Source organism: Mustelus asterias, chromosome 14 (assembly GCF_964213995.1).
Source record: "Mustelus asterias chromosome 14, sMusAst1.hap1.1, whole genome shotgun sequence".
Lineage (NCBI taxonomy): Eukaryota > Metazoa > Chordata > Chondrichthyes > Carcharhiniformes > Triakidae > Mustelus > Mustelus asterias.
Genome location: NC_135814.1, coordinates 48,447,033 through 48,467,776, shown reverse-complemented (window position 1 = coordinate 48,467,776; position 20,744 = coordinate 48,447,033). Strand labels below are relative to the sequence as shown.

General features: G+C 42.6%; 1 protein-coding gene across 1 annotated transcript in view; it reads left to right on the top strand.

Moving 5' to 3' along the window:
• The window catches only part of kcnj3a (potassium inwardly rectifying channel subfamily J member 3a), a 209,656-nt gene extending 189,155 nt beyond the window's left edge, over positions 1 to 20,501 (top strand). Inside the window, exon 3 of the mRNA XM_078229191.1 lies at positions 19,798 to 20,501. Within this exon, the coding sequence (XP_078085317.1) occupies positions 19,798 to 20,393 (596 nt within the window). The 3' untranslated portion in view covers positions 20,394 to 20,501. The remainder of the gene's footprint in view (positions 1 to 19,797) is intronic.
• Positions 20,502 to 20,744: the final 243 nt, after the last annotated feature.

The following is a 20,744-nucleotide window of genomic DNA, read 5'->3' as shown; positions in this document are numbered from 1 at the left end:
TTTCACTCAGTGCTTCTTCAGCATCCTCATCCATCTTGAGACTACAGATTGGATTTTATGGACCGCTTCCCTGTCAGATATGTTTTTGGTGGGGGTGGGACATGTAAAATATGCCAGATGGCTATCCCACTGCCCACCCTCAGACTTGGTCCCCTCTAACTACCCCCCAAATCAGCAGCCTGGCCACCATTTCGGAAAAATCAGTAGCAGGCAATTGGGTTTGCAGCAAGCCAATAGACCTGAATATTATGCTGCTCAGGTAGATGGGTGAGAGTGGGGAGTTTGCTTCTTTAGTACCTGAGGTGAAAATGCACAAAGAAAGCCCCGGGGATGCATCTTTTGTGGATGTCCTGTGTGCATCGGGATTCCCTATAAGGTGAAAAGTCACTTTGTGTGCCCCCACCTTTCAGAATCCACCCTCCAACCCCCACCCCCCTTTCCCTAGCATCCCTATCTCTTCCTGCTCTTAAAAGCCTGGAACTTGCCTAGAAAATGTCTCACCACTGATTGGTCAATCCCCCAAATGGATATTCAAAGATGTGATCCATTTCTCTTCTACCCCGGGGCCTGCTTGCAGTTCCAACAGTGGCCACTACTGAATTCTGGGACCACTCAGTCACTCAGATTGGCCAGCAGCTCTCAAGGGTGGGACTTCTTCTCACTGAGGTCCCACTGCTTGCTTGTTAATGCTGCTGATGGTGTGTTATCACTGCAGGAAACCTTTATTCAAGCCTGTTGGTTCGGCACTGAGTTTTGTATTGGAGTGAGTGAGAAATATGCCCCCCTGCAAAATTTAAGCCAACATTTTATCTTGAATATCCATTTGGGGGATTGACCAATCAGTGGTGAGACATTTTCTAGCATTTAGGTTGAGAAAGTGTGATGTCCAAAGTGTGACTGACGGCAGGGTACACCTTTTTTATTACATATCACCAGACCTCCAGTGGTGTTATTCATTGTGAGTCAGGATATGCTGTTTTATAACAATCTGGATATTTTCAGGATTGGGGACAAATGTGAGTGAAAGTGTCAGAGGAAGCAAGTGTGATGCTTTCAGAATGCTTGCTATATATGCAACTGCAACACTTGCAATGTAATACTAATTGATTTCCAAAATTGCGAACACAGATGGATCTTGGCTTTGTGCAGTAGTGTAAAATAGGTGCTGGCGAGTCCTCGTTTTTCATTTCCATTGACTTCAAAATATAGGAATGCATCTTTGAAACCGTCTAAGAAAAAAACAGATGTTATTCAGTGTTTGGGCATTGAATACAAAGATAAGGAAATGATGCTGAATTTGTACAAGTCAGTGGTTAGGCCACAGTTGGATCACATGTATTTGACTCTCCTCTGTGGAAAGAATATTAGAACAATTTATGTCTATAGAATGTTGCAAGGAATGATGAATGGCTTTACGAATAGAGACCTCATACAAGACTACATGGAATGTTTTATCACAAGTGATGAATGAAGCAGGAACCGTAACATGATTTAAAATGGAGTTAAATGGAATTTAATAACTATTTTAAAAGAACATAGTGAAAGGACAGTCAAATGTGATTTTGACTCGGCAGCTTCTTAGGAAGAACTAGCACTAACCTGACCACCTTCTCAGTTGTAAATTCTATGATTTTAACATTAAGTAACCACATATTGATTTGGTGAAATAAACTTTAGTTATACCAATAGTTATGCGTTTGGTCAGTCTACCAAAACATTCTGTTCCTGGCAATGTTAAGGTTAGTAGAAGTTCCAGTTTCTTCCCATCTTAGCTCCTGGCTTTTCCATTTTACAAGCTATAATGGAGTTTCTTAAGAGGTTTTAGATAATATGTTGTTATATTCAGGAAAACTATTAATCTTTCTTGTCCCCACCTTGTTTTGGACAAATAGGCATTTGGAACCAAATGCAGTTTGTTAATATAAGCTACAAGCAAGTAATTTCCTTTTCATGTTATCTAAGAAGTGAATTGCTTCATATAGCCACCCGTGCTTGAACACATCACACACATTGTCATATTGAAGACGAAAGCTAGCTTTACTGAAATTGTTAATATTCTATTTGGACCAAGTGAAACAGCAGAGTGGAAAACCAAATAGATTTACTCCCCTCCCATCAACTCTCATTGACTAATATTTTTCCAATAAATCATGAATGGGAAAATGCAACCTTTTCTGACGATATGGGAACCATTAACATAGCAATACTGGACAAACAGTCAAGTAGCTTCTGAGAGCCATTTGTACCTGGATGACCCAAGGACAGAAACTTACCAAGGTATGGTTGAGCTCCTTTCTTTAGCTACCCATCCAAAAGGACAATGGTCCATTCCATAAAAAAATGTTCAAACAGGATATCGGCAATTGATTAGTCCAGAAGCTACTAATCAATAAATATTACTCAAATCCTGAGGAAATTGTGTCGTCCAATTTTACGCAGATTGGCATTTGACAGGAACTGAAATGTAATTCCCATGTGGTTCGATACCTATAGCAGAAGTTTAAAATGCAAATTGTCCTAACTGTGTCAATTGGCGCCCAAAAACAGCCTTTAACTGAATGCCTACAATAACCAAGAAGGTTTTAGCTGGCCACTTCGAAGGTTTCCAATTATTACTACTTATGACATGAAAGCCTGTATTCTCAGCATGATAGAAAAATAATTTTTAGAGCTCTGGGGGTGACATTGCACAGGTGCCCCGATCTCCCAGTGCACTGTATAAACACAGTGTAAACATTGTACTGGAGATCTCCTGTCACTCCCCCCACTCTCTCGGACATCAGGGCCCACTGGCGATCGCTCCCTGTGCTGAATTCTCCACCCCTTTAATCACCGCCACATCGCACCCCCCTACTCCCCTCTTGCCAGTCACCAGTTGCAGGGTGCCAGGTTGGCATTGTCCAAGGGGCACTGCCAGGTCCTGTCCCCAACCACCCGGGGGGCTTCAATGGCCTCCATTCCCACCAGCGAGACCATCATGCCTGGTCCCTGTTGGTGGGGACCATATGTGACCCTCACTGGTGAGGACCTCGACACGTGAGCAAGTAAGGGCAAGTGATCCCGGATGAGAGCTTCCGGGACTCACCAATGACATGGTAATCATGTCATGAATATTGAAATCACCGGCAAACCAGGGCAGGTAAGATCGCGAGAGGCAAAACAACCGGGCGTGGACCCTGATTTTTCACCTTTCGCCCTATCTTACCTCCTCCCCTCACCAATCGACCAGCGGGTCGAGCCGGTTCGATCGTCCCCATAGTGTAAAAAATTCATATTTGTAACTAAGGTATTCGAAATATGGTATTGCTTTAAGTAAATTTAATTTGTGTTTCTGCAGCTGCGCGCTGAGAAAGGATTACAACTTCAGTTAGCTCATGTTAAAAAAGGTGCCTGTATGTCTGTGGGTTTTGGTTTCATTTTAAACTGGGCCTGTTTTGTAATTAAAGGTTTATGAAGTAAAAACAATTATAGAGGTTAAAAAAAAACTAAGCTGTTGCTTAGCAACCAAAAGCTGACACTGAAAAGCATAAGCATTTGTGGTTCAGTTGAAACCGAGTACTTGAGAAGAAAGCAGCTCTCTCAGAAACTGTCAGAAGAGAGGCAGGACAATGGAGTAAGGGGCAGAAAACAAGTCCCAGAAGCTAAAGAACGGATAGTTCTAGAAACCAGGGAAAGAAAGAGAAGTCCCAGGAGACTAAAGTCAAAAGGATAAAGGACTTGATTCTGAACAGGAACTGTCCTCTGAATTTAAAGAACAGGGCAAAGAAAGGTTTCCAGTTAGAGAGCTGCAAGGTATTGGATGAAAAATCCAGGGAAGTTCTACTGGGTGGCATCAGTCACTTGGTTTCAGAATGTGGTTTTCCTGACCACAGTTGGCTTGTTGGCTTACATGGATTGTGTACTTACTGAGCACATTATAGTACAAGATATGTTTTGTAACTTGTGTTGTCTTTAAAAATCTGTGTACATCTGTGAAGATATAGGGAAGATGAAGGAATATTGTGTTATAGTCCAACTTTTCACGTTTAACTAATGTTTTATTCTTTTGTTAAAAGTTAATTGGCAGTCCTGTGACTATGTTCATCCACGTCTCCAAACAAAAGATGCAAGTTATGGTCTATTAAGCCAGTGTCCATTCTGGGACCTGACTGTCCAGCAGTAGCATCAGCTGAAATTGTAAGAATTTCAATTTATTAGGTAGAAGATGTGCAAGCCATAATGACAAAAGATCATTTACATATCCTGGTTCCTGGTAAAATCACATTCTAATCAACTTTAAATGTTAGCACATTTGGAATATTTTCTTGCCTCGGGCATGGGACCAATTTAATTATTGCATTACATTTTGACTTCTCTGTTTTCTCTTGTGGCTGATGGTGTAAGGATTGTTATTAGTTTTCTTCAGGCAATCCAACAGTTTATTGAATAGGTTGATTGTGTTTCTTTCTGTTTCAATTCTTAGTCCAATCTGGATAATAAGCTGGCTACAAAACACCTGATGAAGGAGCGACACTCCAAAAGCTTGTGCTACCAAATATACCTGTTGGACTTTAACCTGGTGTTGTGAGACTTCTTGCTGTACAAAACAGAAGGCAGAGGTTATAGGTTATTACTCAGATTGGCAAAAGGTGGGAAGTGGTATTCCACAAGAATCACTGGGACCACTGTCATTCACCATTTCTATAAACTATTTGGATTCAGGATTTTTAAGTATTATTTGTTCATCAGACATGGGATTCCCTGACAAGACCAACATTTATTATGTATCCATGAGCCTCTTTGAGCAGGTGGTCTGAGCTGCCTTCTAGGGCTGTTGCAATCCATGTGGTGTAGGTACTCTCACGTTAGTTAGGGAGCTCTAGGATTTTGATCCAGCGACGATGAAGGAATGGCGCAAATTTCCAAGTCAGAAGCTGTGTGACTTGGAGTGGAAGTTGCAGTTGTTGGTATTCCCATTTGTGTCAGTAGTGGGTGTTGTGAAGTTGGTGTTTGCAAAATTATTAAAGCATTGTAAAATGATAAGAGATGAACATATTGCATGGTCCCTTTAAAAAGGTAGTGTTTTTGCTGTGCTTGGAGAGTTTAAAAAATGCAGGTGCATATGGTGCCAGTACACAGACTGAAACATTGTATTAAAGGCAAAACAGCAGGATTGCCTTGGCAACAGACTTTCAGACTTTTGATTTTTTTAAATTTAGCCAATCAAATTTGAATCAGGCACTTGGCTACCGACAACCTATTAGACTTGAAATTGATGTTTTAGTAACCTGAGAACCAATCATATTGTAGAGGATGTGAATATGTCATCACAGGTATAAAAGAACAGGCAGTGGGACAATAAGCAGAGACAACAAATGCCCTCTGCCACAGCTCATAGCTTTCAGCTCAAAGCCTCATCTAAATAGCAAAGGTACCAAAAGAAGACAGAGGTTCCAGACACAAGAAATCAACAGGGAAGACCAGAAGATTTCAGAAGAAGCCAAACCTGATTGTAATTTAGAGAGTGACTAAAAATTCTAATTTTTGTTAGTAAGTGGGAATTGTATTTATCTGAACAGTATTCCATTAGAATCATGTTTTATTTGGTTTGTTAATAGTTTAGTAAACCTGTTCACTGTTAGTTTGATAAATGATGTGTTATTTGTTAATTTTTTGTTGGAGAGAATGTCAGGGAATTATTTTTGATTTAACCACAAAAATTTGCTGAAGAGCAGATCAAACCACTTCACACACACTTTTAACGGATTATGATGCGAGGTACTCCTTTTTGAGTGGTTAGGGTGTTAGCTCTCAAGGTGGGGACCAACCTCCGCTTAGAACAGTGGGCGTGTGATTATTGAGCATAAAGTACAATTTGTAAATTTGCTCATGACACCAAATTAGGGATAGGGGAGGCTGGGGTGTAGGAGGAATGCGGTAAAATGCAGGAAAACATTAATAAACACAGAATGGTCATGTAATTGATAAATGAACTTCAATGTACATCAGTATGGGGTGGTGCATTTAGGTATGTAGAACAAGGAGGACAGTTATTCCTTGGAAAATGGTAAATATCTAAATGGAATAGAAGAACAGAGGGACCTGGGGGTATAGAAATACAAATCGCTGAAAGTAAAATCACTATGTTAAGACCATTAGAAAGTAAACAAAACATTTGATTTCATTTTGGAGATAGAATTAAAAAGCAGAGAAGTTAAGTTAAACTTATGTAGAGCATGGGTTTGATCGCACTTGGAGTATTATGAACAATTCAATCTATGGAGGCACCAGAGAAGGTTCAAAAATAATTTAGGAGAATGATCTCAAAGCTCCTTCCCATCAGGAAAAAGTTATCAGACTGGGCATTTTTTCTCCAGAACTGAGAAAGGGCTATAAGATTATGAAAGGGTTTGATCGGGTAGACATGGAGAAAATATTTTCACTTCTGAGCTAGACCATAGAAGCAGGAAATCAGGAGAATATAGGAGATTGGTAAGAATGTGGAACTTGCTATCACAGGAACTAGATGCGATCAATAGCCTAGATTCATTTACATGGAAGTTGGAGGAACAGGTAAATGAGAAAAGAATAGAAGAATGTGGAACTTGTTAACACAGGGAGTGGTTAAGGGAATAGTATATATGTATTTAAAGCAAAATATGACAAGTATATGAGTGAGCAGGGTTGCAATGATAGATTTAGATGGTGTTTTAATACAGGTCAGAAACTCCAAAGTGTTTTATGAAGTCTGCCTGGATCATAAGTTTTGCAATTGGTATTTGGCTAGGGTGAGCAAGAGATATTTCACTTCAGGTATGATTCAAATGACCCACTAGGGAGCTTTTATCAAACAAAGTTTATTTAAGAATACAGTTAACATGTTTAGAAAGAAAATTAGCAATAACTTTTACCAATTACAAACAAGAAAAAAAAACAACCATGGTATTGTATAAACCTTAATAGCTAAATACTGTTCCAACCAAACAAACGCAATAAACAAAACCCTTGCCTCAGGTTTAGCACAGAAAATATGAATGCTCACGTGATGCTGGAACTTAGTCCTTTGGTTGGATGCTGGAATTTTCCTGATATCTACACAGACAAGCTTGCAGTCAGAACAGCTTCCCAAAACACCAGGGAGAGACAGAGAGAGACTCTAGGAACTAGCTAGCAAAACCACCAAAAGCAGAATTTTCACTCCAGGAAGGCCAGGAGACCTGCTTCCAGCAGACACTGCTTTTTAGTCTGATGTTCGCACCCCTTCTAAACTAAAACAGCAGCTAACAGCCCAAAGCAGAAAGTGAAATCTTAAATTCACTATGAAGAAAACCTGTCCAAAACACATGACCTGCCACCAGTCATGAATTGTAAGCCAGTGTATGAAGCCCAGGTTAAAAATAAACAAAACACCATTTAAGCCATTGAAGCAGCAATAAAAGGACTTCTAGTAGACGGCTTGGCAACAATGAAAGCAAAAGGCCTGTTTACAACTGCAGAGAACATGATTTTAAAAAACCCATTTTCTAAAGGTACACTAGCATCACAATGAGAAAAGATGGGAAGAGGCTCGAGTGTACTATAAATGCTGGCATGGACTGGTTAGGCCCATTGGTCTGTTTTTGTGCAGTATATTCTATGTAATCCAAAATGGCTAGTTGAAGAATGGTCGAAGGAAATGTGTGTGAAACATTGGCCGCGATTCTCCCATCGCGACGCGCTACTTTTCTGGTGGGTCGCGGTGGGAGATGCATGTCGCTTGCCTTGTACTGGGATTTTCGCATGCGCCAGGAACGCATGCGCATTTCCCAGAGCTGGCGAACAATCGCCAGTCAGACCACACTGGAAACTGGCGGGAAGGCAGGTAAGTAATTTGAATCTGTTTTAAATGTATTTTAAATATGTTTAGCAGATCATTATCGGGAACTTTCAGGTCCCGATTGAATCTCCCACCCTGCCAGGAGTACTTCATTCTGGCAGGGTTTACACTAGCTCCCCATGTTCGGGGGACTATTGGGAGACCCTGCCAGAATGAAGGGGGAAATCGGGACCCTCCAGGGGTACGGGGGGTGGTGCCCCCTGGGCAGGGGCACCATGGCAGTGCCAGCCTGTGCCCCCTGGCACTGCCCCAAGGGGCAAAATGTCCATGCCCAGGGGGATCGGGCAGTGCCATGGGGGCAGGATCTATTTTGGGTGGGGCCTAGGGGTGATCGGTGGGGGTGGGGGAGGTCCTGCTGCCACTGTGCAGACAGGATCGGTCTGGGATGGAGGGAGGGCAGCAATTGGGGTGGTCTGCCGGGGGGTGTCTCTGAAGGGGGGGGCGGGTGGAGTCTGACCCCGGTGTTTGCAATTGGGGGGGGGATCAGCGGGTGGGGGGGATCTGCCGGGGTAAGGGGGGTGGAAGGATCGCCACTGCTGGGGGGAGGTGGGATGGACATCGGGGTGCTCTGGGGCAAGGGGGGTGTCAGGGCTGGCCCAGGAATTGTTGTGGGGACCACGATTGGGCAGTGGGGGGGGGGGGGGGGGGGCGGCTGGAAGGGCAGCACTGCGGGGGTCCCGGGCTCCCCAGCGATTGAGCTAGCCAGCAAAGGGGGAGACTAACAGATCGGGGCCACTACGCATGCGCAGAGCTCTAGAACTGTCAGACTCCAGCGCAAATAGGCCCTGCCCCCCCTGGGTTTTTAATGATATTCACGACTGGGACCTCTGCATTGCACAGAGTGCAGAGATTCGGGTGAGAAGCTGAACTAACAAAACAGTCGGGATTTAAAACAGTTTTTCTGCCAATTCAGCACTTTTGGGAGAATCGTGGCCATTATTACCGGCGTGAATCTGTCGGACTGAATGGCTTTTTCCTGTGTTATAAATACTATACGATGTTAGCTGTTTCTCATTGCCATGTGATTGAACAAAATACTAAGTAAATATTCCAGTGGTTCGTTCTACTTCAGAAAAAAATATTTGGCTTTGTCACAATGCACATTCCCTGTGACCATATAAAGCTTATCTTCATCCTGTTCTAAAATTTCTTATATTTGTTTTCTGTGCTGCAAATGCGATGTAATATACCTCATGTAAAAATGCTATGTAGTGGTATGTGACGTAAGTTCACTGACCGTCCCATTCAACCCATCCCTCATTTCTATGCGACACAGCTTTGACTTTTCCTCCTAAGCTCACTAATTATATTTAAATCCAAATCTCAATATTAAAATCAACCTTGTGCTTTTCCTGATAATCCAGGGCCAGTAAGATGGCGAGAGGCTTCTCGCCTCTCTCGCGATCTTACTGGCTTGCCCAGCCCATCGATCGGCGGGGTGAGCCAGTAAGATCGTTCCCTAAGTCTATTTACCAAATCTAATTTTCTGAATTCCTGTGGTTAGGCCACATAACCCAATTTGACACAGATGGGCTCAAACAGACATTAGAACCCTTATTTATAAACACAAAGGGATTAATACCCACTTTAGACATAGGCCCTGGATGCTTTTTTGCATGTACCAATACAGAACACCATCGCTTCGTGTTGTGCATGCACATTCTGACCCCTCTCCCTTCATATTGGAGATCTCGGTCACTGTTTAATGGGTGCGGTGGTGTTATGTTTCAATGAAATTCCCCCATTTCAAGCCAGTCATTTCCTTCTCTCCTTCAGCTATTCATTCATTGATGCCTTTAATTTCCCTCTGTATAGGATCTGATTAATCCACAGATGTTGACAGGCTTGCTGACTGTTTTCAACATTTCATATTCTTAGACTTGCAGGTTTTATCATTCTTGGTTCGATTTAAAGAACATAGTCTTAGAAGTTATAAAAAATACAGATATATTGAAAAAATGTTTGAGTCATGTAGAACCTCTCCCTCCAGTTTTGCTGAACTCAACCTCTTTCCTCCAGGTATTTTGTAATTTGATATTGGATGCTTTAAGTCAAGATAACTATTTGTACAATAAGCCTACTGGTTTATTTACTGGTCAGTCGGACTGTTTGAAGGCCAATGTTATGTAATCCACATTTCCTTCAAATCTTTCATTCAATGTATAAACCTACATTTGATTTTTATTGAAGCTGAGGACAACTGGAAAACAAGCGTATGCCATGCTATTGTACCATTAGCAATAAAATTGAACAATTTCAGCTTCTGTTGACTGGCTCATTCACACATTGTGCTGAGTCTACAAAACAAAGGGTAAGGCCTTGGGATTGCTGTAAGCCTCATCAAATCTCTGATGAGCTTGGAAAATAGAATAATGTGCAATTGCACTGAGCACAGTGGAGAAAATCTAATTCTACACTCGCAATAGACATTTAGTAAATGGGGTGGAAAGGCTCAAGCTATCAAAATACGACCAAACATTGACAATGTTCAGAATGATATACATAGTCATGTGTCTGTAATAAACACTTTAGCCAATCTTCATAGAATGGGGCATGACTTAATTTAATAAGACCTAAGTGTTTGCTTATATCACAGCAACAAGTGTAATAGCAGTGTGATAATGCACTTATTCTTTCTCGTCCCTTGTCCCCCTTACTCAATGACTGTGCACACCAAGAGGTGCCATGTTTATCCCAGTCTTCCTTTTTAATTTATTTATGGGATGAGAGCATCATTGGCTAGGCCAGCCTTTATTGTCCATCTCTAATTGACCTTGAAAAGGTGGTGGTGAGCTGTCTTGAACCACTGCAGTCTCTAGGGTGTAGGCACATCCACAATGTTGTTCCGGAGGGAGTTCCAACATTCTGATCCAACAACAGTAATGGAGCCACAATATATTTCCAAATCAGAATGGTGGGTGGCTTGGAGGGGGAGTTGCAGTTGGCGGTGTTCCTGTGTCTCTGCTGCCCTTGTCGTTCTAGATGGTAAAGGTTGTGGGTTTGGAAGATGCTTCCTAATGAGCCATAGTGAGTTCCTGCAGTGCGCCTTGTAGATGGTACATACAGCTCCAAAATGCATCTGTGATGGAGGGAGTGAATGATTGTGGCCTGGATGTCAATCAAGTGGGCTGCTTTGTCCTGGATGGTGTCAAACATTTTGAGTGTTGGAGCTGTACTCATCTAGGCAAAAAGGAGAGTATTCCATCACACTGATGTGCTTTGTAGATGGCAGACAGGCTTTGGGTATCAGAGGTGAGTTACTTGCCACAGGATTTCTAGCCTCTAACTTGTTCTTGTAGCCATACTATTTTGGTGTCTGGTCATTGGTAACCTCCACGGTGTTGACAGTGGAGGATTCAACAATAGTAATGCCACTGAATGTCAAGGAGACATTGTTAGATTTTCTCTTGTTGGAGATGGTCATTGTCTGCCACTTGTGTGATGTGAATGTTAGTTGCCACTTAGTAGCTCAAAACCTGGATATATTTGAGGTCTTGCTGCATTTGGACATGGACAGCTTCAGCATCTGCGGAGTTGCAAATGGTGCTGAAAATTGTGCAGCCATCAGTGAACATCCCCACTTCTGACCTTATGATGGAAGGAAGGTCATTGATGAAGCACTTGCTTAGGCCAGCACCCTTCACCCAGAGGAACTGTGTCCTGGTGCTGAGATGATTGACCTGAACAATCACAACCATCTTCATTTGTGCTTGGCATGTTCAACCAGTGGAGAGCTTTTCTCCTGATTCCCATTGACATCAGTTTTTTGTTGAGGTTCCTTGATACCACATTTCATGTTAAGGTCAGTCACTTTCACTTCACCTCTGGAGGTGAAAGGAGTTCAACTCCTTTGTCCATGTTTGAACTAATGCTATAATGAGGGGAGCTCGGTTAAATTCACTAACCTCAGATGGGAAGGTAGTGGAACTTTGGTTTTATATAATGTCATCAACGTGGTAAAATGTCCAAATTGTTTTACAGGAACATGACCGAACGAAGCTTGACACCAATCATAGTGTCTCCTTGATTGTATGGATCGTGATTATAAAATTCAGTTCAGGTTTGAAGGTTTTCACTATTAAATAGAACACAGAATCATTTGCTCAACTGATTGGTGAAGGGCTGCTAGTTGGTCTCGGTTTTGAAGGATCCACGGAATTGCTTCATTGATGATTAATACTCAAAGTGAACATGTTTGCCTTAAGATTAATGGTATTGCAATTTAGGAGCTGTTGTAAAATATATTTGGAAAGCTTGTTAAACAAGATTAGAAAAAGGAGTGCCTGACTGATCATGTGACATCAACACAAAAAGGTGGTATTCAGTAATTAGAGTTGGCTATTAAATATTTAATTACATTTATCAGACACAATTTCAAATAAATTATGCCAGGTTGTACATAATATTTTTTCAGTATGATCTCTTCTACAATTTTGTATGGCATTTGGAACATAATTTCAATTTAATTTTGCATGTACAATTTTAGATGTGCTGAACTGAGGAGAATTATATACAGCATGTCATGCCTGATATCAAAATAGAACAGTAATTTCTATGAAGAACATCTTTGCACCTGCAGAGAATGTGATCTAAGTTATAGCCAAAAAGTTTTTAAAAAGCTAAATAGATTTCTAGTGCATTTTAGTGACTTTTGTGTCTGTGCATTTTTCCGTGTTTCATTTCTCATGCTTGAACTTGGTTGACTTTACAGAAGTGATATTAGGGAGAAACCACAAAATACCTGACAGGCTGCTGAAAGATCTGTGACTTGCCACGCAAAGAGTACAATGGTTAGGAGATGTCCCCTCCCACCGGACAACAGTAGCACCGTACTGATGCTAAATGCTAAGGATAGGCCATTAGTGGAAATAGGGTGGATACCATCATACAGGCATTCACTTTGTCAAGGAAATGAAGACAAAACTCCCAGGAGTTTCAGCTTCCCTTCTGACATAAGCATGGGAGAGCGGCAGGGGGAAAATCAGCCCCATTCCCATTGGAATTTGGACAGAAAATTGTGTCCTTTTCTTCAGAAGCCAAAAATTTCTAAATTAATAAATTTAACAATACCAAGCTTAATGTCATTTCTTCAAAAATATGACAGATTTACCCATCATTCGATATTCTAACTTACAATTTTTTAGATTATAAGATTCAGAAGTTTCTATTAGAAGCAAAGGTTGAATCTGAGTAGTAGTCATTTATATCCATTATGATAAATGCGGCTTAAAGAGAAAAATATATTATTTCTAATTACATTTCTAATCATGTATTGAATTATTTTTCATGATTTTGTCCAGTTAATAGAATTCCTACTTCAATAGAATTCTATAAACCTTGCATGGTAATTCATTTCGAATTGATAGTTCGATCTGAACTTAACATATGAGCAGATATACACCTTGTAAAGATGTCCTTCAGTGTACATTACCCCTTCCTCAACCTGGTCTTTCTCCCCAGATATCCACAAGGACTTGGTCAAATAAGTCAGTACTACGCAGTTTCATCACTTTAAAAGTAAATAGCTGTGGTTATCACCGGGCAAGCACCTATAAAAAAGAAAATCATTCCTCTCCCATTGAAATATTATGTAGTCTAGGTTATAGTGCATAATCCATTCTACGCTTTAGCCTTTAAAAATGTCATCTTCTTTCTTACAGATGACACGTAGGCCGGAACTTTCTGGCTGTTCACGCCGCCGGAATCTGCTGTTCCACTGACAGTGCAACCCTGCCGTGGGTTTCCTGGCGGCGTGGGATGGAGTCAGTGAGAATTTTCCATTATTTGCAGAGTGCTGACTGAGGCGAGAAAACTGGCATGCAGCCCCCTCCCCACGGATAAGTGCCAGGGCATTGCCTGGGCATGTCCCTCTCCTCCAGGAACTGAACCTACTTGGGTGCCCCCAGTAGGTTCCCTTCACCTGGTTCACGTTTTGCAGAAGCAGGGGTATATAGCGAGGAAGCCCTTTAATTGAATGTTAATTTAAATGTGGTTCCCAACCTTCTTGGGTGGGAATCTTGTTACGTCACCTGCGAGGGGCGTGAAAACTCAGAAAACACCAGTGTGATTCTTATTTTCTGAATCTCATGATATTTTATGCCCATGTCTCTGTTTGCAGTTGAGATGAACATGGGCATAAAATTGCGGCATAAGTCTCAAATTTTTAATCCGAGGATCCCATTTGGCTTATTACCCACTTTCTCAACCTGTTCTACCATCTCCAGTGATTTGTATACATACATCCCCATGGCTCTGATCCTGCACCTATTTCGGAATTGTATCCTTTGTTTTATACTGCCTTTCCTCATTCTTTCTACTGAAGTGTATCACTTCCCACTTCTCTGTATTAAACTTAAATTGCCACATGTCCAACCATTCCACCAACCTGTCTACCTCTTCTTCAAGTCTACCGCTATCCACCTCACAAGGGATTCTGCAAGATTGGACATTCAAGGTCAAGGAAGAAGTTGGGTATCAGAGATGGTCATTGGACATTGAGAGTCAGCTTGGGCATTTGACATCAGAGATCAGGAAGTGAGCCAGGCATCAGGCACCAAGATGGTGGGGGTTTGGTGGGCTGGGGGAGTTGGTGCAGTGGAGGGAAGGAGGGGAGTTCAACTCTGACAGTGAGGCAGGAGGGAGGGGTGTTGTTTTGTTGATCCAGCAAAATAGATTGCAGGATGGTTTGCAAGGTAGCATGATGGACTTGTGGAAAAAAATCCTGTCCATTAAAAAAACAGTGGTGGAAAGATGCCTACTTTGTCCATCCAGCCATTTTGCTTTCCCCTCGCTGCCAGGTTAAATTTAAGGCAAGAAGCCCCTTTAACATATTTTAAGGACGGACCCAGAGCAGAATGGTTACCCAACAACCGACCACCTTGATTAAAACCAGAAGTGGGTTTGGGTTGCGCTTTCGATATTTTTATTTTAACCTCATTGCCCAAGATGGCAGATGACAGTCATTCTCACCAAGTTCAAGCTCATGTGAAATGGGCTGATACTTCCAAGCAAAAACATTTATTAAAAGACACAAAAGCCATTAAATTGATCTTACATGGGGCATTTTGTTCTCCAACCACCCCCCACCCCACTCCGCCCCAAACCTCAGTAGAAAAGTCAGTTGGAACCGACCGACTAAAGGCTGTCCCACGGTGACAATACACTGTGGGTGGCCTTAATGAGGTGAGTGTGGAACTTCTACTCCTCAGGGATACACTGTCCTGCCCTTGAGAGCTGCTGGTCAGTCTGATTGGCTGACAGCCAAGTTGTCCCCAGGAAGAAGTGTCATGGATGCCAGAATAAGGGAAGTTGGTACTTTTCGGGCAGGGAGGGATTGAGGACCCTAGGGAAGGGGAGGATTGGGGTTTCAGGTTTTGGAAGCCATGGGTGAAGGTAAAAAGAGGAACGACATCTTGGGGGTACCCCCAATGGGAACAGGGCATCCCTAAAAGGTAAGGACTCCCTCAGTACCTTCCCTCCTTTCTGCCTTTTCACCAGCATTGGTGAAAAACGGCCTGCCCACTCTGCTCCATCTTCCACAACCCACCGTATTATAGCAGCCAAGGCAGAGTTAGACCCTTAACTGACTCTTAATTGGCCAGCTAAGGGCCTCAATAGGCCTGAGGGCAGGTTGGCGAGCAGATGCCTTACCTGCCCACCGTATTATGGGGTTCAGCTCAGGGTGAGTGGCAAAGCTGTAAGCTAGCCACCAACCCTACTTTGCATGCCCGCCTCAAACATGCTTGGCAAATATGAAGGCCATAAAATTCAGTTCATTGTGTGGGAACGCACTATGGTGAGTTTACATAAGCAAAGTCCATTACAAATTGAGGCACGTGGATTGTAATGCAAAAAAGGGGAACGTAAAATTGTGAAAAATTGGAAACCAAATCAGCAGACTGATATAATATTTTCAAACTGTAAATTTAGTGTTGTGCAGTCTGAGCATGTGAAATGTACTGTATCAAAAAGCCAAATTGTAAAGGCCTAATCATCTTACCCATGTTTTGTTGACATTTAGAAAAGATGAATTATACTACAGTAATAATTAAGTTGGGTTATGCTGTGATCTTAAATTACATATTGACATGACCTTAAAATGTAATAATATTTAATTTTGAGATTAATAACCCTCCAGAGTAAAATAAAATCATAAATCTAGCCATGAAGAGGGATGCAGAAGGTCACTTACAGAGCTTATAGGCAGCATGGGAGCACAGTGGTTAGCACTGCTGCTTTGCAGCACCAGGGACCTGAGTTCGATTCCTGGCTTGGGTCACTATCTATGTGGAGTTTGCACGTTCTCCCTGTCTCTGCATGGGTTTCCTCCAGGTACTCCGGTTTCCTCCCACATTCTGAAAGATGTGCAGATTAGGTGCATTGACCTGAACAGGTGCCGGACTGTGGCGACTAGGGGAATTTCACAGTAACTTCATTGCAGTGTTAATGTAAGCCTTACTTGTGACTAATAAATAAACTGTACTTTAAATGTTATGGCACCCTGCCAGGCATGTTCGAGGCAGCAGGGAGGCATATAATGCAGGATGGATGGTTAGCCTATCACCCTCTTCCCAACCCAAGCTGTCCCCATAACACAGTGGGCAGGTAAGACATCCGCCAGCCCACCCATAGACATGTTAAGTCTGTTAACTGGCCAATTAAAGACCAAATTTTGCCTCCGCTGCCATAACCTGAAGGGGCAGAGGAGAGTAGGCAGCCTGCATTTCACCAACACCAGCAAGGAGGAGGGATGAAAGGATGGATACCTCTTTTGGGTTGTGCCCAATGCCCAGCGGGACACCATCCCAAGATATTACCTCTCTACCTTTTGTGCTTTCCTCCGCCAGCCCCCAAAACCTGACCCGCACCCCCCCTCCCCCACCCCAGGCAACCACCCCACCCAAAAACGCCCAACTTCCCTTAAAATGGTATCCGTGACACTTCTTCCCAGGGAGCCCCTTGTAATCCCAACTGTGCCTACAATTTGCTTCTGGCACTGCTGGGACAACTCAGCTGCCAACTGATCGGATTGGCCAACAGCTTTTGAGGATGGGGCTTCCTGTCTCTGAAGGGCAGAAGTCCAGAACTTACCTCACTAAAGTTGTTTGGCTTACGACCAATCTTTCTATTGTGGAGTGGGGAGGGGCAGAGGTTGGGGGAGGCAGGGGGAGCGGGTAGAGGCAAGCAACATGCCTTGCACCAAATCTAGCCCATAGAATGACGGAGCACGATTGGAGATCATCCAGCATATTGTCCCTGTGCCAGTTTTTTGTTCGTAGCAATACTTTGGAAATTGTGTGCCTTCAAGTTTTATCCACTTTCCTTTGAAATTTAACGGTTAAATCTGCTTTCACCATCATCGCAGGTGGTACATTCCAGATCATAACAACTTGCTGTGTAAAAATTTGTCTTTGGTATTATTACCAATCATCTTAAACGGTGTCCTTTAATTACTGAGCCCTCTGCTACTGGAAACATTCTCTCCCAAAACCATTCAGGATTTTGAACAACCCTCAATCTTGTCCACTCCAATGAGAAATACCCAAACCTTTCCATTTTCTTCGCATAGCTGAAGTCCCCAACCCTGGTACCATTCTAATAAATCTCTTCTCCAACTCCTTCAATGCCTTGATATCCTCCCTAGAGTGTAATGCCCAGAATTGAACACAATACTTTAGCTGAGGTTAAGCCAATGTTTTATAAAGGTTTAGCATAACTATCTCGCGTTTGTACATAATGCCTCTATTTATAAAGTCAATATGAAAATCCCTATTCGCAACATCAACTGCACTATCCTCAACAATCCTCTCCATTACTTTATCAAATAACTTAGTCAAACATAATTTTGATTTTATCTGTGTTGACTCTCACTTATTAGCCCTTTTTTTTCAAAATGTCAATTAATTTTGCCCAGGATCTGGAGTTTTGGTTTCCTTACTTGAGAATATAACTGCAGTAGGAGCAGTTTAGAGATGTTCACTTGACTTATTCCTGGGATGAATGGGTTATCTTACAAGAAAAGATTGGGCAGGTTAGGCGTATACCCATTGAAGCTTAGAGTGAGAGTTAACCTTTCTGAAAAATTAAGGCCAGGATTTCACGGCCTGCGTACGCCATATGGTTTCACCCCCGCCAGTGAATGCAATGGGCCACTTAAATTGCCGTTTATTTCAGCAGGACCGTAATATCCCACCAGGCGGGAGGGGCCATCAAATCCCGGCCTAAGATCCTGAGGGGACCTGACAGGGTGGATGGTGAGAGGACATTTCCGCTTATAGAAAAGTCTAGAACTAGGGAACACAGTTTAAAAATTAGGGGTCTCCCAGTTAAGACCAATTAGGAGGATTTTTTTTCTCTCTCCTGAGAGAGAGAGAGCGAGAGAGAGAGAGAGACTTTAGTCTGAGGAATTCTCTTTTACAGAGAGCAGTGGAAGCTGGGTCCTTGAATATACTCAAGACTGAGTTAAATGGAGTTTTGGTCGACAAGGGAGTTGATGATCACAGGGGCAGACAGGAAAGTGGACTTGAGGCCTCAATTAGATCAGCTATGATCTTATCGGATGATGAGCAGGCTTGGGGGGCTGAATGACCTACTCCTGATCCAAACTCTTGTGTTCTTGTGGATTATTACCTAAAACAATTTTCCCACTAGTGTCACTAGATTAACTGACTTGTAAATTGCTGGGTTTACCCGTCCCGTTTTTTAAGTAACTGTGTTATATTTACAGTCCTCCAGTTCTCTGGCACCATTCCCATTGTCGAGGAGGATTGGAAAATTGTATCAGGATCCTCTGAAATTTCCACCTGCACTCCCCACATAACTTAGGGTGCATCCATCCAGTACGGGTTACTTTCCCAAGTGAGCAGCGATATTTCAATTATGGATCGCACCGCTTCCGTTAATACAGATATTAGTCTTTGTTTAATGACCACTGTCAGCGAGTTTAGAAGCAGGTATTATTTAATCTAGTGTGAGGGCATCAGGTGAGGACCCCTACTGCTTTCCCAACTCTGCCTGAGTAAGTCTGAGGCCGGAAGGCTAGTGTGCAGCCTTCCTCTCCAGATGCTAATCGAGGCTGATGTGTGGGAAATGAATGCCAGCTTAAGGGCCTCACCTTCTCACCATTGGAATTCAACCAACAGCAGGCCAGGGACTTGCCACGTGGAAATCCCATAAAGCAAACCCTCGTCATATATGTTTGTGGGCTCCCAGGGGCGGTACCCTCATTCAAAGGCATATTGCCTGATCAAGGGACATGGCATCAGGGGGTTGGGGGAGGGGGACCTTGAAGGCTACCCTCTCCCTTCCTTCCTTCCTCTCTTGTGACTCCAATCTGGTGACCCCCATCTTGTCCTCACCTTTAGCCTTGGGTCCCTCATTGATCCTGGGCTTTTGCTGGGTGCATTACCAACAGCTACCACCTCTCCTGATGGCACTGCTTGCAATGGAGACTTGCCAGCCTCTGGTTGGAAACTCACAGGGGTGGGATTTCTGCCACCAGGATCCCTAATTCCGGGGAAGCTCTAATAGTGACCACTCATACAGCTTATTGACATTTAATATTCCCTAGTGTAGACTCTACGGGGCTCTCACCAGCCTGTCAGGTGGCAGGCAAGTCCCCTGCCACCTGGATGACATTCTGCCCAATGTATCAGCTCTTTACATCTGTGTGGAATAGATTTACATACCAGTGATGTGTTCAGCAGGGATTGAGTTTTGTGATTGATACTACTTGTGGGGAAGAGGCCTGCAACAACCCAAGGTTCTGTTTCCAATTGATTGACATAAGGTAGACGATGGAATGTTAATTAGGTGCCTGATTTTTGACTCAACTAAAGGTTATCAATTATCCACCTAGCGAATTTTAAGGATCATATGATCAGATCGTGTCGAGTTTAAATTCTGACATAATTATTTATTTACATTTGTATTTTCCGTCCTAGGTATGACATGCCAAGCAAGGACATCATACACAGAAGATGAAGTTCTTTGGGGTAACCGCTTTTTCCCAGTTATTTCTCTGGAAGAAGGATTCTTCAAAGTAGACTACTCTCAATTTCATGCAACGTTTGAAATTCCAACACCACCGTACAGTGTGAAAGAACAAGAGGAAATGCTGTTTATGACCTCTCCTTTGATGGCCCCAGCTGTTAACAACAGCAGGGGCACTATGCCAGATAGAAATGACTCTGTGGACTGCTTTGATAGTCTGGATGACCTAAGTACCAGGATACCACTCAAACTGCAGAGGATCACGGGGAGGGAAAACTTACCAAAAAAATTACTGAGAATGAGTTCTACCACCTCAGAAAAAGCATTCAGTATGGGAGACCTGCCAATGAAGCTCCAGCGAATCAGCTCAGTTCCCGGAAATTCTGAGGAAAAACTGGTGCCAAAGACCAGTAAGGTGAACTGTGACCTAATGAGCCAATCTGTGGCAGAGCTGCCACCAAAGCTACAGAGATTAGCGGGTGGTTCAAGGATTCAGGGAAACCTTCCTCCCAAACTGAGGAAAATGAATTCTGATCGTTTTACGTAACTTCAGGAACTTTTTGATGGACACTAAAATCTAATTTTTGATCAAAGACAATTCTACTGTAATTTTCAAAGATTAATGGAACAAATATACTGCATTTAATATTTACAAAATAGGGCAGAGTTTCATTAGCACTACATGCATTCTGAGATGTTAATTTACCAGCTGTAGTGAAATGTAATGTTTATTGCTTTGATACAAGACCTCAACCATTTTACGTTCACTGTAATATTACCATTGGCCAGCATGTAGTTTCACAAATAGCATGCAATAATGATGTGCAACTCTTGCATATAGTTTTATGGCATGATTCACTTTAAATTTGTATTTATTCAGTAGTAGCAAAAAATATAT